This window comes from Glandiceps talaboti, chromosome 4 (assembly GCF_964340395.1).
Source record: "Glandiceps talaboti chromosome 4, keGlaTala1.1, whole genome shotgun sequence".
Classification (NCBI taxonomy): Eukaryota; Metazoa; Hemichordata; class Enteropneusta; family Spengelidae; genus Glandiceps; species Glandiceps talaboti.
The window spans coordinates 21364681-21382180 of NC_135552.1; the positions used below are offsets into that span (position 1 = coordinate 21364681).

The window sequence follows — 17500 nt, forward strand, 5'->3', positions numbered from 1 at the left end:
ATTAGAAGAGAAACTTTATTTCCTTTGACATACTGGTAACAAAAACGACATTCTTCTTTCACTGAAAAACACAAATAACAAATTCAGCACTTTCAACATATACCAATTTCCCATACTCATTCATTCACTTTCTTGTTACAGTTGCTTTCATACACAATTACAAGATCACCTTCTTTTGAGTCAAAACTTTACGACTCGGCATTAATCTTTATACCAGTTACACTCTATTTTGTGTCTTTCTTACGTAACAATATATACACCGTGGTACCTACTTCCATTAATGTGTCTTTCCATAATCTTGACCGGACTTCAATACTTGCTTTTTGTCCAATTTGAAGAACAAAGTCTATCGAACATTTTATCTGTAAGCAACGATTTGAGCTACAATCCTGTGAATACAAGACACATAGCACGGTTTACCTAACAGCTATAAGCATCACTTACAGATGTACTATGATGTGACAATGTATGAGCTACCGTATTTGTCATTAAAGGTAAGAATGTGACTCAGTGATCAATTTCGAATCCCTGAAAATCGAAGTTCTTGTAATCTCTTCATGCTTTGTCATAGTTTCATAGACCACTATAAAAGGGTCTGAGATTTTACCTATAATACAGGTAAACGGATAAATACAGTTGATCTCCAAATATTACCATTTAAATGAGATACTAAAGATAACATCTTCAAATTGGCAGAACGATTTATCTTCAATACTTTGAAAATTGTTCACTATGGCATGACGGGAAGCTACAGAAGAAACTGAATATATCAAACAATCAACCAATCAAAAGAACTGTAAACTTTGAAAGTTAGAGTAGGAGGCATACTTCAAAATGCTGTATACTGGATTGAAATTATTTTAAGTAGGTCTATGAATAAGGAATAATATACAGCTCATTCTCAGTGGTTAACTTGCAATCATAAACTCGGTACCCTACCATTTTGAATGACGCTTTTGCAGTTTCTTCTCTTTTCCTTCTCTTTGTTGAATTTGTTATCACGGTGGGATGAACTTGCGTCTAGGAAAATAAGAACAACGAAGAACACGTACAATTCAACGAGGTCATATACATGAATGGCCACTATGAAGGAAGCTACTAGTATCCATCATATTTTACTAAGTTAAATTCTTCTGTGAATTCCAGAATGTCATTTACTTCCATATGTACACCGGTACAGGCATAAATGTCTGTGTAAAGGGATAATGGTTTAAATCAAATTAAAACTTTCGTGAATAAAATATAGTTTGTGATTCACGTCACATTCATACTACTACATTCTTTTGTCAGTTACTATGCACAAAGTTAATGTTGGTTTTTTTTCTTGTAATTATAGCAACTATATAGATTAAGCACACCGTGAACGTAAGTATATTGGCTCTAAACTTATTAGATCATTTTTTTTTGAAAATTGAATCATTTTCACTGGTAAATTATGAAGGGCTATATGTAAGAAAGTTATATTTATTTCGTGTTAAATCGATACATTAACTTATACACATGATGTGGCTATAAGTAACTTTAGTCAAAAATGGTTTATTGGCCAAAATAAAGAGGGGCCATAATTTGAAAAGTTGTCTTTCCGCCAAGATTTCCGTGCGCCAAATAAATACATGTACAGTATGTTGAAATATATACTAGAGCTGCGAACATACCAAAATGCTATGTACTCGACTGATTGTGACCTTCTCTGGGTTGTATTCGCCGTATACAACACACGGTGGACCGTCTTGTAGGTGCACGTCCAACAGATAAAGTAAATGTCCACCAGCTGGGGTGAAAGCAGGCCAGTTGATAGTTACATCTGCGCCATCAATAGCATTAGGACCAAGATTACGAACCTGCAATTCAAGTACACGTTATATTGTTACGATCCAGAAATACCACATTCGGAAGTTTGGCATACTTAACCTAAATTAACGTTAAATTCAATTTATACTACTTATTCACAAACAGGAGTTAACAACAGCATAATCAAATAATATGTTGATTTATCTACTAAATCCTATACTAATTACATTTATCGCTAGATAACAAATGTCAAGTGTTTTGATTAAACAACATAGATTAGTTCTTGTAAACAAGATAACTTGTTGATTACCAAATTCAAATTAATACTTAATTTTCCAATGGCGTGATCAACATTTGTCTTACACGTGAACAATTTACATATGGCATGATCTTGAATCTCAATCTTAAATATTCTGGTGGAATGTTCATCATGTCTTCTAGAACAATTAATCTAGGTGAAAGATCGTCTTTCATAACAAATTTATATTTAGAACCAATGACGTCATTCAGTCTATATATGAGGATGTAACTGTGAATAAAGTTATTCTGGATTCCGGATTCCGGATTCCTATTCCGATTCTTAGATTTTGATAACAACGCAACTGTTGATGTGCGGTGTCTCTCTCTGAGTGTAAGAGCGTACGTGTATGTGACGATACCTGTGTAGCTAATTCCTAACTTAGAGAAGCTCGTAGATCCTGGTACCCAAGAAAGACAGTTAGAGTTGAGAATCGTTTACGTTCTGCCGATCTACCCACAACTACCATACTTAGACACTGAAACATTATATTAAGCTCCCCTAGAACGTAACACTATTAATAAAAAAATTGATTGAAGGTGATAAAGAGAACATTAATAACTTTGTATCGGAGGGGTTGTTGAAGTTCCCCAGTTACCTATTTCCCAGGGTTCAATTCGTGTCCACGCAGCACCCAAGAAGATTAAGGAAATGTCGACTGTTCAAAACTCGATTTCGTCTCTCTTTTTAGGAATGGCGCCCGGCGTAAAGATGCAAAAAGTATTTGTTCATGGCTTTAAAATATTCTTGCTGCATGAATTGTGATAGTTACAAATTCTACTTTTAATATTTATACGTCATTGAATTTAGATGATAATGTTTTGTAGGATCAAACTAACTTTGCCGGATTACATTAGTATTTCGATGTTATGATTATACATAGCAAAACAACTTTACCTCATAGAAATGTCTGACTTCTGGTCCGATTTCACCTTCACGGGTAATGATAAAATTGGGTTTGTCGACTCTATGATAAAACCATACAAACTCTGGTGTCGACACACTGTAAGAAAAACAGGGTTGTTTTCATAGTGGGGAAATTAAGCGTGTATGTTATCATAGAAATTCTAGATTTCTATCTTTTACTTCATCTCAATACCTTTCATGTTATTCGTGAATCATGGTATAACAACAACGGTATGTAACATCTTTAGGACAATATCTTCATGATAATATGCCAGATTACGTAGAGGTGTAACGGTTAATGTCTTCCCATTGGTAAATGCATGACTGACCAACGGAATTTTGTGGTTTCACTCAAAAACACAGAACTATAGACGCATGCACCCTTCCACCCGATACCCATTCCCTTCTATTTCTCCTTTTCAAACACACGCGCACATTCTCACTCACTCACTCACACACACACACACACACACACACACACACACACACACACACACACACACACACACACACACAAGTGGTGTTGAATTATATATACACAGCTTTACATGGTACTAAAATTTACGAGATGATATGTGTATAAAATATACTTTCATAATAAATGATTCCTACCCGGTCAGTAACACTGTCGAATTGACATTTACTGGTATATTCAACCATACATCATTATTGGACAATGTGTCGGATTCTTCTAGATGGGTGCTGTAAGTGTAAAAATGCAGTCAACATGTCAGACTCATGCGCATACGATTTCAGCATGCAACTATACATTAGTTATATATTGATTGATCTCATAGATTCCGTGTAATTTTGATCTTAGACTACAAAATAGCAAGTAATTTGGCAGTAACTGGAACTTTTATTCTTGATATTCAAATATACCAGAGCATGTATTTGACAATGTAGAAAGGCAGCCAACTAAAGCATGTACATGCATACAAAATTAAAGGAGACTGGGTCTGATACAAGTTACCATTATCGTCATTTCACAAATATACAGGAATATGTTTTTGGAATTACGGTACAAATTTTGGCAATTAGTATATTTACCTATCGGCTTTAAGATAAATCTCAACTGTTTTGTCTTTCTCATTAAGTTGAATATAATCTGAACCGTTGAAGCCAAGAGTCGACACTGTTACAGCAAACTCTACCTGTAATAGAATTAGACCTATATTTGATCTTGTAAAACATTACAGACAGTCATTCAGATTTTGTTTTTACTCAGTTTGTCAAATTAGATATTAGTCACTTTCCCATTGAAGTTAATCCAACAAAATGTCTCCTCATTTCTGTCATGCTTTGGCATAAAGATGATTGTAAAAAAGTATAGAATTCATATTTTTTATCAGCCGCCGCCGCCGCCGCCGTTGTTGTTGTTGTTGTTGTTGTTGTTGTTGTTGTTATCGTCGTTGTTTTGCACTTTTTAAAATGGTCAATTGTAAACACCTGTACTTCACATCAGTCTGGATCTGTCGTATTGTTATGTATTGACCATATTTGGACATACCTGGTCAGCTGATTTTAGCGGGTTACCTGCACTACATGTAATGGTGCCTTCAAACTGTGGACTGTCAAGACATGACACTATATATTCCTATTATGAAATACAAGTCACAAAAACATTCATTTAATTTTTTACTGTCCTTGTATTAAAAGCACGTTTCATTATTGAGTTACGTATATACATGTATGTGTATATCTGTGTATGTATGTATGTATGTATGTATGTATGTATGTATGTATGTATGTATGTGTGTGTGTGTGTGTGTGTGTGTGTGTGTGTGTGTGTGTCGGGAATGGGGTGGCTTAGGATGTGTGAACATTTGGTCGAAACATGAAATCTGCCTTCAGCTTAAAATATACGTATGGATGCACATATGAATGTTACATAAATACAAAGACCCGAGAAATCCACAGGTGATTCTATACGGTAACATTAGAGATGTCAAGTTTGTTTGTTTGTGTTTTCTTAGTTAATTGTGCATAATTGAACACTCATGGAGTAATTGGAACTTCGTATAATAGACACCTCTTACACAAAACAGATATTGTCGGAAATGAAACGAAGTGACTTACACTTGCATTAGTCTTCTGTGCCCTGATAAAATCAAAACCAGCTGGTAGCTGGATGGAGACCTTGGTTTCAAAAGAATCTTCACCACGATTCGCTAACGTAATTTGTAACTTGAAGTGATCTGTACCACCAATCAACACCTCATCAACATCACTGCAGATAAAACAAAGGATACTTATCGCACTTTGGTGAAATATTTGAACCTAAAGAGTTCTCAGCGCTTAGATACTAGTAATGCCGAATATCGGAATGTATAGTACTTGTTAGACACTTACAAATCTGCTGTCAGCGAGAGGTCGGGAACACAAATTCTCTCATTCCCACAGTTACGCTGAATGTGAACCTAGGTGACGAACAAGAAACATGACATCATGAATACACAGAGTATCTTTAAGGAAGGTGCTGCAGTAAACGGCAGATAATTATGTCAAAGATAACGATGGTAGACGTTTACGCCTGAACGTGTCTGAAGCATCGGTATCTTCTCAACAAAGACGGTTTTGTTTATGGGTTTGGCAACACATTATCTAACAACATGAATTACATACGTATTGGGAACTATCAATATGAAACAAAATGTTTCTCACCAGTTTTCTTGTGACACTTGGAGCGTATTGGTTTTGTACAGGTCGTAAAGCACCGAAATAGGGAGCACTTTCCGGTATTTTGTAAGTGATATCTACGGCTATCGATGAATATTTATCAACCACTTGTTTCTGTAACAAGATCAGATCGATAGGTTGAGAGTTAATGATCATTTTATCTTTGGAATGTCATTTACAGTCCGTGACATTTATCATACACCTTCATAACACATTTATTAAAAGAATATTGGAGGGAAGGGGGATTTAACTGTCTTGAATTGCCAGCCAATCTCAACATAATGGACAAATCTCAATATATTCTATAATGGAAACATCCATGTATCAAAACTACACAGAAATGCAAAAGTAGAAGATGAATTGCGAGTTGAAAAGAACGAAAAATTCTTCAACGTCAATGTGAAATTGTGAAATTAAAATATACTGTACTTATGGTGCATGCAGATTATAATCGCAATTTGAACCTAAGCGAAGGACTGAGGAGAGATGGCAAGAAGATGTATACCACTGAAGACACAACACAGACGATATGCTGGCATCTTTCAGCAGACTGGCTCCACATCATTTACAAAAAGCGATAATTGTATTTGAAATAGATGCTTTTAATGTACATACCTTGATATAGGAATGCCATTCCCTACATGTACTTGTGTTTGGAAGCTTCAACGTCAAACCTCCAGTGATGTTTTTAGCACTTGTGCCTTTATAGTACGCCCTCTTTTGCCTCTCTTTCAAACTGTCAAGTGCACTTGTAAATTCAATGTCTGAAAGTTAATGAAAATAAGTAAACCTAAAGTCATTACAATGGAAAGGGATAGTGGTCGGAAAAGGTATACGAACCCCCCCCCCCCCCGGAATTCCCTTGAAAAGTACCAATCGTGCTCGTTCAAGACAAAGTTAATAGATTGTTTTTAAAACTCACCAAGAAGAGTAGGGACTTTAATGCCAGTATAACTAAAACATATCTTGAGAGAAAAACTGAAATTAAATGTGAAAAGAATATATTAATAGGTATACAAAACAGTCAGTAACTCAGAACAAACTTGAATTAATTAATTTAAAGAATTTTACACTTTCACCAGAAGTTATGACCTACGATGGTATATCGACCAATGCCTCTAAACTCCGACATTACCAGTGGCTTACACTATTCCAAATAAAGGCAATTGCAAACAAGATAGTTCGTGCAATGGTTAGAACGATTGTTTTTTACAACTTTAAATGTAAAATGGGGAAATGATATCTCGCTTATTATTCATATCAATCGGTTTGAGCACTTTTCTTCAAACGCCCAGATTTAGATAAATGTATTATTTTATGAATTATTTCATTTTGACATCAACAAAAAGTTCCCTTTCGTCAGCAATGCTATCTTTAACAGAAATATAAATATGTGTTAAAAATGACAACTTGAAAAGGTTAAATATAAGTTTAAAATCTCCAGTTGATTTGGTTTGATTTCATTTGATTTATTTCAACACAAAAGAAATCAGACTACAGAAAACAATTACAACAGACAAAAAAACGTTATTGTGCTGGGCTAACACAGAAAAGTTAAAAAGTTATTTCCACTGTGGTCCCAACAATAGTTAACAATAGATTGATGACATACCATGCCACTGGAGCGCCATCGTGACAGGGCTTCTCCAAGTCTATATATTCAGGGAAGACACTAACATCCGCCTTAATGTTGACAACTGGTCTTGACCTACCATGACAACGTAATAAAACAACATGGGTGAAATATACGTCACAATATGCAAAACATGTTGTGAAGAATTTGGCCCAGTTAGCAGGTCCAACAAAATAAATCTTAAATACTTGACTAGTCTATGATAAAGATATTCAATATAGTTACTGTATTTCTGGAGTGTGCGTTGCATGATATATCACGATACCAGATTGTCTTTGATGTATATTTTGTGTAAAGACCATGTGTACTCAGGAACTCTACCAATTGTTCCCTCTTGCTATACTACATTTTCTTGTCAGTCTGGTTTATCTTTTTGCTAAATAATTTCAAATCACAAAATATAAAAAAGTATTGTCAAGTCATGAAATGTTTATGCATATTGTTACATAAGATGATACGAAATCGGAGTGGATTCATTTTAAAAAGTGCGTTTAAAATTGCTCTTTGAGTTCTATATTTTCCACGTCACTCAGTGTATACACACCGTAGCATTCATGGCATTGTCTACATAGTACTACAAGGGCCCTGTTAATATATCAACAGTTGAACTGCTATGAAAAAGCCAATTTGGTGAACGACATTCTAAGTGTTACCAAATTGTGCTAGGAGGTAAATAGGACAAGACTATGTACTAAACTTACCTCAATAATACAGCTTTGTCAGAAGCATAAGCACCCACCAGGATATCTGCAAATTTGAAGTCATTCCAAACACAAAAACTATCATACCCCGAAAATAGTTGACGATTTGCTTTCTGTCTTACTGTCACTCAGTTGGTTAGATAGCTATTATCTCTAATCTAGTTTAGTTCACATTTCTGAAGGTTCACAATATTGATTGATGGCTAGTTTTACCTTGTATTACTGTAATTAGTAATCACAAGTGTTTCACCTCCCACCTATCCGTTGCTCCACATGTATTCAAACGTTACAACATAGAATGTAGTCACTTGTACGGTTCAACGAAAGTACAAAATGATGTGCCAAAGTACGTCACACCCAGCTTGATTAACTAGTTGTAAATGTACCGGTGCATACTGTAATATTGGACGTTTATCTTGTAATAGTACAATTCAATACTTGTCTGTGTGTAATATTGTAGTTTATCAATCAACTTTACACTGCACTGTCCACGTATAGTTCCAACCGATTCAAAAGTCTAAGCATTTCGAATTAGTAATTACCTGAATATTGGTTGTTATCCATGTCTAATCCTCCGGCCAGTGACGACCCAAAAGTTTTCAGATTCGCGTTAATATCTGATGCCCTAATCACCTGAAAGTATAGTGTAAAGCGACATTGTGAGTTAATTAGATCCTGGTTTGGGGCTTATGTTGATAGTTAGTAATATGGACGATAGAGATTGTAAAGTTCCATCCTGTTCAGAGCATGGTGCAGATGGAACATTCTTGTTGTTTGTACATTAGTCAGAAACGAATGAAGTTTCATAAAAAAGTATAGAGATATTGAGATAAAGTTTAACATGATATGAATACTAGGAGTACATGAATTATATACAGTGTTTTGCTGTTGTACCAGATTGATTAAATGTGTGGGTTTGCGAAAATACATATTGCAATTGTATACGTATTCCAGTTAGGTACCTGTGCAGAGATTTCCATGATAATCCATTGATATTCATACGTTCTGTAATGCATTAATTTTCATATAACATTTCATATCATGCATATGTTTAAGTAATCAAGATAAGACAAACACACATTCTGTATAAATATATACATAAAGGTGTATTTACTTAACGTTACCAACTGCTGACAGTAAACTTCGTCCTCATTTAGTTTAATGCGTGACCTAAATCTGTCAACCAATTACAGAGGTTGTTTACCTGTGAAATTTTCGTCCTTATGCCATTCTCAGATCCATGATAAATAAAAACAGCACCTTTGTTGTCATTTCCATAATAGGGAGCCCCAACTGCAATATCTGTCAATTTGAAGTAAAAGATGCTGGTGACGGTATTGTGATATTCTTACTGCATGGTGATCTAGTGTATATACTACAGTTGGCAAAATGTCAACATGAATCTTGCGTGACTCGCCCACATATGTTGTTCTTACCCTGTCTGTGTATTTTTAGAAATGAGTATATACAGATGTCATGCCTTTACCCATAGGCAGTGTGTTCTATGCTTTAAACTCATCTGTACCAAGGACTTTTCCGTCCAAATTATTTCAACAATGACATGCATGTGTTTCTGAAACGTGTTAACGGATCTTAACATAATTTCAGGAGTACTTCACCGTTTTAAAGATTCCTTATTATATAACTCATGCAATTTTTCTAAAGCTGTATTTTTTAAAGACAAGTCGTAAAAAACAGATTTACAGTTATTTTCACGTGTTGGCATGGCAGTGTTGAGGGTATGTTGTGTTCCTACCCACCATTGTATCCATCAAGGTTGACATCACCGATGGCTGCAACAGCTGACCCGAACCTTGCTCCACTTTGATCACCTGTCATTTTGTCTGGCTCGTCAAACACATACTGAAAGGCATAAAGTTTTGTGTTATACCAGTGAATAAATATCGCAAGGAACTTTGAAGTCAAAATCACATCGGTTAGACATTTAGATAAGATGACAAAATATCATGCATGTATCTCGAATGAGTTTAACGTCCCAGTTGCTATACTATTTGGCTGTTTTATATAGATTTTTGCCTACAGCCCAGACCATTTCATTGTTTTATTTTATATGTGCAGGCTAATGGCAAGAACAAAAGTATAAGTCGAAACAAGGAAAAAAAGAAAGAAAAAGGCAGTTCCAATGACTAACAAATTAATTCTATTAGAACAACATCACAGTGAACTTATTTCTTTTCCATGTTCAATTCTGTATCAAGTAGTTTCTTACCATTTCGTTTAGATGGTACACATAGACTCTGCCTGCATCCCACTTGTCATTACTGTCTGCCTTGTCTGTATAATATGGGGCACCAACAATAACGTCATCTCGGCTGAGGAAATACATGATAGTTCCTACATTTTAATGGCAATTGGTTGTATCCTCTATTCATCTAAGGATAAGCGTGGGCCTGCTTCTTCTTTTTTTATCATATGTATTTGTTTGTATGCTTCTTTGTGAGAGGTGTGTGTGCACGATATATTCGTATGAACATGGGTTTTGGTTGACGTTTAGTCATTCTAGGGGAATATTCAGCTCCTGTATGCTCATTATACGTGGATATGGTGACAAACTGTTTGATTATACGTTTCCATTCAATGACTGAAGTTTGTTTTTACATTATATAATTTATAAATGCACTTTTAAATAGTTATGAAAAAATGTAGATAAAATCTCATGTGACCAACAGTTTGGATGTTACAGTATTGACTGTATGTGATAGAAAGGAGAATTCCATCTTTTTGAAAGCTAGAAGAAAGAAACTTAAAGAGACTGATATGTCATTACTTTTCGCAATCTGGCAAAGATAGTCAAATTGCGCTCTTACACTGAAACAAATAAAATGTCAAAGTGGAAATGATAGAAAGGAAAAATAGTATAGTAAAACCTTTTCTTGGTCTCGCAATATTTTCCAAAACTCCATCTATGACAGTCTAGTCTTGTTTCGATATCATCAGCAACTAATTTGCTGATTCAAGAATTTGATACAAATCTTAACGGTTCTGCGATTTACGTCAAATTTTGTACATTGTACGTGAACTGTGTTTTTCGCGTGAAGGCTTGGCTATACTTACCCGTCAGCATTGACATCACTTACACAGATAGAATAACCAAAGTAAGAACCCATTTGTTCACCAAATAAATAGTCTTTTATCTCCAGTTCTCCAGAATTTCTTTGTGAGTAAATGTCCACCTATAACAAGCGAATAAATATATATTTACATTTACATATCTGCATATTAGAAACACACAGGATCCAGATGGCCTGAGCTCTTTAAAGGCATTATCGAAATTATATAAAATAATGTCTATTTTTGAGGAAACACAATATCAAATAACACTGGTTTACATGGAATCCTGGAAAATATTTACCTTAAAAGGTTGTTCCAAATTTTTATGACGTAAAGAGCATTCCATATGAAAAGCTTGATGGATATTGAAACAATACTGACGCGTCCGTGTACATGGATAGAGTCGACTCTATTTAGCAATCTATCAAGAAATCATTATCTCTCTGTGTTCATGACCATACAAAATGAAGGCGTTGACATACAGTTGTGAAACCATGCATATCTTGTAAATTTATCTGTAGATAACATCTGTTGATGACAATCATATAGTTCAAAGGACATGTACAAAGTACTACTGGCCATTTTCAGGGTGTAAAACAAGCAATGTGGACCCCGGGAAAACTAGATCTAGGCAATACAACACATCGTTATATTGTCACGTGTCCTATCAATGTAATCCATCAATGTTAAAGATGGCATTTCAACGATTAAATCTTTGAAAAAGGTTTTACATCAGCTTAGACAATTAACACAAATATGGTGTTGGTTGTTTGATTTATCATATAAAAACATACAGTATGATTCCAAAACTAACTCAAAGAATAAAGTTGAAAAATCAATCTTTTCTACACGACACAAGGGTTTATAAAATAAACATATGTCAGTCCAACTACAGTAAAATACCAGCAGCTGTTGTAAACGGAAACAGAACTTGAGGGCATTAGTATGTTAAAAAAAAACAAGAACTTATTTCCAAAACACTTTTCATTATTAACACTTCTCTTCGGTGAAGTGTTAATAAAGAAAACTTTCTCGGAAACAAGTTCTTGTTTTATTCCTAAACATACTCATGATTGTTGTTTGTTTGTTTGTTTGTTTGTTTGTCTATCTGTGCAAATGTAGATTGCTTGTATATCTTTATTTGTTAATAACATCTTAAGTCTGTAAAGGTAAATGGTTCACTACATACTCACCTTACCTTTCATGGCGTTACCCTTTGGCGCACCGACTGCATAACCGTATTGATAATATTTATTTTGTGAAAACTGTCCTATTGCTACAGAGTAGCCTGTTAGAAACACAAATAAGATATTGAATATAAGTATGCTTTATGCTAGATCCAAGTAACGATGTCCAAAAACTTATTGTAATGTCAGTCTTGGGTTTGCACTTTACTCAATTCTTGCATGTTACGTACACCTTTATTACTTTCTCTATTCGATCAAAATACACTTGACGCTTCCCTTTGTCGTCAAAAAGCAAGTTTTGATTACTTTCTGGAAAGATTTTCAACACTTTATATTCAGTTTTGGAATGTTGGGTATTGATCATTGAAATGAACGCTACTTAACTGTGATTTCAGTGCAATGTTTCATCATGTGAAACATCTACAGTTTGACTTTGATCTTCATGAGTTAGATCTATTTCTGCAGTAATTTGTCGCCACGCTTGTTTGCATAATGTTAGCATAGATGTAAATGTTTAGGGACACAGATGGGCGGTCAGAGTACTATTGCACAGTTATCACAACATCAAATTTTATGTAAGTAAATAAAAGTGCATAAAGAATAACATTAACTAGAAATAATAATAAAATGATTTAAAAACTATTATAAAAAAGTTTAATGAAAACAGTAACAAATAAAGTACATTATACATGACCTTCTTACCTGCATAGTTATCATATTCTTGATCATCATCTCTTTCCAATGTGTAGTAGAAGTTATTAAATATCAAATCTGCCACATAAATTTGACCTGTAAAATATTGATCACCATGAACTACCATGTACACAGTATTGTGGGCAAATTAAGATAACACATATACATATAGATTAAAATTACACCTGTGGAACGGCACAATGATTCCTTTTAAATGTAGAGTAAGGAATGTATTCAAATACTGATATGAAAATCTTAGGCATCCATTGCCCTGATTCCAAAGTTCTATCCTAGAAGGAACGTCTTACACGTGGGGTATTCAGTTGGTCACAACATTATTCGTGCAGTTTGGTTTAACAGCCTTGAATGCTGTTATGAACAACTCTCTGTTACTAGAAAAGTACAAATCACAGAGTCATACCTTGCCATGAATAACTTCCTGGGGCACCAACTACTAAGGCAATACCCTACAAGAGATTAGTACAATACATTTAATAACTGCGACCAATTACATTGTGTTGCTTCATGGTAGCTGAACAAAATGCTGAGTTCTTCAAAGTGACTTTCATTGTATATTGAAATAACCGAGAACAACGGTAAAGCTCAGCACTACATGTGTACGTCTATTTCCCAAACTAACATTTGTCAAAATGAAAACAAATTCTTCACCCACGAGTTAGGGTTCCCACTGTTTTGGTGAATGGCTTTGCCAAAACCTGAGTATGCTGCAATTCAATATTTGGGTTTAGGCTGCGTACCCCCCCCCCCTTTTTTTTTTTTTTTTTTTTTTTTAGAAAAGCGAGTTCCTCCAAATACGACATGATAAATTTATTAAACAACTAGGGATGGCAAAACATCACAATAAATCTTTTTAACTAAAGCAAGCTTGAAGAATGCCTGGCCAAATCAAAGTTGCTCATTAACATGTGTAGCATGGTATCGGCAATAGCAATATTTTGCTATTACTGTTTTGTGTATCATACGTGTACTGAGAGAACACCTTTTGGTTTTCATTCGACACTTTTTGGTTTAAGACGACTATATATGACTATTTAAGTATTTCAGGGAGAATCAATAACCTTGTTTGTAAACAGTTTCTACCTTGTCATTAAGTAAATACCTTGATTACATCTGTACTCATACCAGCTTGACAATTACCAAGACCATTCCATCTCAGGTATGGATGATGCATAATTCCATCAACTGAAAAAAAACGGTGAACAAATAACAACAGATTTTCCAATCCTTAAATTTCATTTCCAGCAACTGTTATGATAGATCACTAGGAGATTCCTAAATAGACAGTTTAATGCTTGAATACACCGTGTGATTAATTTGTCTGGCGAAAAAGAAGAATCGCCTGTTCTAACAAAGAATGGTGGAATGCTATTGACAGTAATGTTATACACCTAATGTCTGGCCAATGATGGGGGCTTTGAGTAATTTTTCATTTCTCCGACGACCTTTCCATGACCAACTGACCTGGAGGCATCGCCTATTACTGTTCGTCAGTAGGAAGTCGATGGGCGACAATAGGATGAGCATCTAATCATTAAATAGCTTTCTCTGAAGTCAAAACATTTTTTCCGAATTGGCAGTTTTAATGGTTTGTATTCCCTAAAAAGAATATCCACGTCTGGCCTTTGACAATAACACACATAGGCTTATGTTTACTGTTAACTGACAAACCTGAGTTTACATTTGCAGGGGGTCGTTATAGACACATTTAAACCCAAATCCTTTCATTGCATGCAGTAGGTGGAGGCAGTATAATGAGATTATTTACTATCTTTGAAAAAAATCAGTCACTTTCTTGCCCCGTTTTATGATCCTTGGACTCAAATACGTCAGCGCGGAGTGTTGTACATCGAAGATCGCCAAGCTGTGTGCCGCAAGATTTGGCAAGAATCATGTTTGATGTTCGAACAAGCGCAAGCGAAGTGTTCGGCCGATGTCATACAATTGAAATAAGGTTATCCGAAAGAATTAAAGTTGTTTTCGTAAATTGTGTCACCTTAACCTAGGAGGCCCTACTAGAAATAATAATAATAAAACATATAACCACTGATATTTTCCGTTGACCAGAAAGGTAGCACGATCCGATACATTCAGACGAAACACATTTTTTGTTATATCGTGACTATTTCGCAGTTTCTTTCAAGTTAAACAGTGTGTCATGAATTTGGAACCGTGCATCAACACGATGAGTATATAACATGAAACTTCTTCTCTAGGTCAAATTCAACAAATGGTCAGACCTTACGATCAAGATCGATTACCTGTCAAATAAAATCTGTTCACATATTTCATGCAGTTAGCAGTGACGTTACACATAAATAATTGATTTATCAAGCAGTATGCATTTTATCATGACATATGTATGGCAACACAGACCCAAGTATCAATGCTTCCTTAATTGAACCCAAGAAATTGTTTAAAACATCAATTCTTTGCCCAGGTCAGCAAGTATACTTGCCCTGTCTACAAAGGGCAGCTAAATCAGCACACAAAGAGAAGTGAAAGAACAAAAATTTAACCTCAAACTGAACTTTTTCTTGGACTTGAAATATTTGTTGTCTAGCTGACCTTGGTAATTATATAGTACATACTTGTGAACTAATTTTGAGAAAATGCATTTTATTTGGAACTATTGCGATTCTTTAAATTGGTCCGGGAAGAATAGAGACAGGGTTTTGTAGCCGTGAACGTAATGTAGAGCACATATCTGAGTGGCATAAAGCCAAATACAATTACATGAAATTTAGAATTAACATAAACATATAATTTATGAAGAAGAATGGAGACGCTATCGCCGATATTTCCAAATCTTTCACAGTTTAGGAGCATGTGTTCACATGAATCTTTTAACGGTTAAAAGACGGCAGACACAAAGCTTATCACTTTCTATTATTTTCCAGTAAAGTAAATCTAACTCATCTCGGTAAGATCCCGTGAATGGGTTTACAATATATCGCTTAATACTAAGTTTGTTCAGTTAGTCTATGTTGTATAGGATTCCAGGTATACACAATAGGCTAGGGTTGAATACATTGATTTGATGTCAAATATACATATTACGAAAAGTAAGATGTTATACTCTAGTAAGTCAGCAAGATCTCTTTGGGTGGTAGGGAGATCTATTTTCCGTCTAAACAAAAATAATCACTTTGTCACTCTACAGAAAAATAAAGATGTCTGTCTTTGAGCAGCTGTTTACAATGCTTTTGGGATCAAGTTTAGCATATGTTTCCATTTATACCAAGCCAGTTTCGTTAGTTTCAAGTTTTAAGTTCCATATATTGTATGTCCTTATCAGCTATAAAGATACACGTTATTAAAAATAGAATATTTTACTATTTCTCTTTCGGACGATTACATTTCCGATACAGGCAACTAAAGTCTTGCGAAATAAAACACAGGGCGTTCCGCTTTGGCTCATAAAGCTCAACGTGATTGATTTGTTACTACTGTGAATAATTAACGGAGATCAATTTGAGAAGTACGCCGAACATTAAATCGCAGTTTTATAACCATTATTTGGACGTTTTACAATTTATGATAACTAAAGCGGAGGGAATCACGGATTATGGAAATATCCATCGCCTATTGTCTAACTCCTGATATATTATTGAACTTGGGCTATATTATTTTGAGGGAGCCAAGTGTGGGTGGATAGACGAGGGGGGGGGGGGAAGTTCCCCTCCGTCCCTGGAGATTTTTGAAATTCTGCTTTCTGGTGCTATTTTAACATGTCAAGGTAGTAATAGTACATAAAATTTGAATCAAAATAAAAGGTAGTGTGAGGGTATGTACAGGGTCCCCATGTTAGAAAATGTTATATGTGTGAAACTAATGACTATTGATAATGAGTACCATTTTGATTGTATACAATCATATTTCAGTATTTACCCTTATATTACTTTCGTAACATAAATGTATTATTTTACTTCAATACAATTTGTGATTTTGTCTTTCGCAGAAGAGAAAAAACTATTTTTGCAAAATGTATAACTCAATATCGTTCCTCTGTTGACGTTCTCTTGTTTAAAAATTGGCCTTTCACCAAGTACGGAAATAAACCACAGTTATTACTATATTTACAAAAAGACAGACGTTCCCCACTTTTCATTACATTCAGCCCGTGGATATGTTTTGTGGCAATCAAAATCAAGCACGAATGCAGAGCTAGAGGTGATAATGATTAATTTTCCCATTAAAGGGCCTCTGTGAATAGAATAATCTATGTTGTGACTTGTTTTCGCCAGCTGCGCCGATTGTTTAGTCTCCAATGAAGGACTCCTGGCTCTACTACCTCGTTGGCCGTTTATTGATGTTATTATAATAGTTTATCACAGGAACTATATATGGATAAGGGCCATTTGTATGCTCTTGATCCGACACAAAATCTGTACCATAGCAGATTTTGTATTTATACTCTTTCAGAAGTTAAAACATCAAACATCCTACTCACATGTACCACCAGTACAGGGTGACCACTTGTTGAAATTACTGAAGTCGCCTCTTGATGTGTAGCATATTC

At 35.0% G+C, this 17500-nt stretch overlaps 1 protein-coding gene across 1 annotated transcript in view; it reads right to left on the reverse strand.

The window, feature by feature from the left end:
• The window catches only part of LOC144434313 (integrin alpha-8-like), a 21105-nt gene that overhangs the window by 1442 nt on the left and 2163 nt on the right, over window positions 1-17500 (reverse strand). Inside the window, exons 3-26 of the mRNA XM_078122764.1 lie at window positions 17432-17500; window positions 14081-14163; window positions 13382-13427; window positions 12970-13056; window positions 12274-12368; window positions 11084-11202; window positions 10239-10341; window positions 9769-9871; window positions 9213-9310; window positions 8551-8641; window positions 8009-8054; window positions 7287-7382; window positions 6597-6652; window positions 6290-6438; window positions 5660-5788; window positions 5348-5415; window positions 5075-5225; window positions 4506-4592; window positions 4046-4149; window positions 3608-3697; window positions 2987-3092; window positions 1656-1841; window positions 940-1020; window positions 273-389 (exon numbers count right to left, since the gene is read on the reverse strand). The exon at window positions 17432-17500 is cut by the window's right edge and continues 64 nt beyond it. Coding sequence (XP_077978890.1) covers window positions 273-389; window positions 940-1020; window positions 1656-1841; window positions 2987-3092; window positions 3608-3697; window positions 4046-4149; window positions 4506-4592; window positions 5075-5225; window positions 5348-5415; window positions 5660-5788; window positions 6290-6438; window positions 6597-6652; window positions 7287-7382; window positions 8009-8054; window positions 8551-8641; window positions 9213-9310; window positions 9769-9871; window positions 10239-10341; window positions 11084-11202; window positions 12274-12368; window positions 12970-13056; window positions 13382-13427; window positions 14081-14163; window positions 17432-17500 — 2360 coding nt within the window. The remainder of the gene's footprint in view (window positions 1-272; window positions 390-939; window positions 1021-1655; window positions 1842-2986; window positions 3093-3607; window positions 3698-4045; window positions 4150-4505; window positions 4593-5074; window positions 5226-5347; window positions 5416-5659; window positions 5789-6289; window positions 6439-6596; window positions 6653-7286; window positions 7383-8008; window positions 8055-8550; window positions 8642-9212; window positions 9311-9768; window positions 9872-10238; window positions 10342-11083; window positions 11203-12273; window positions 12369-12969; window positions 13057-13381; window positions 13428-14080; window positions 14164-17431) is intronic.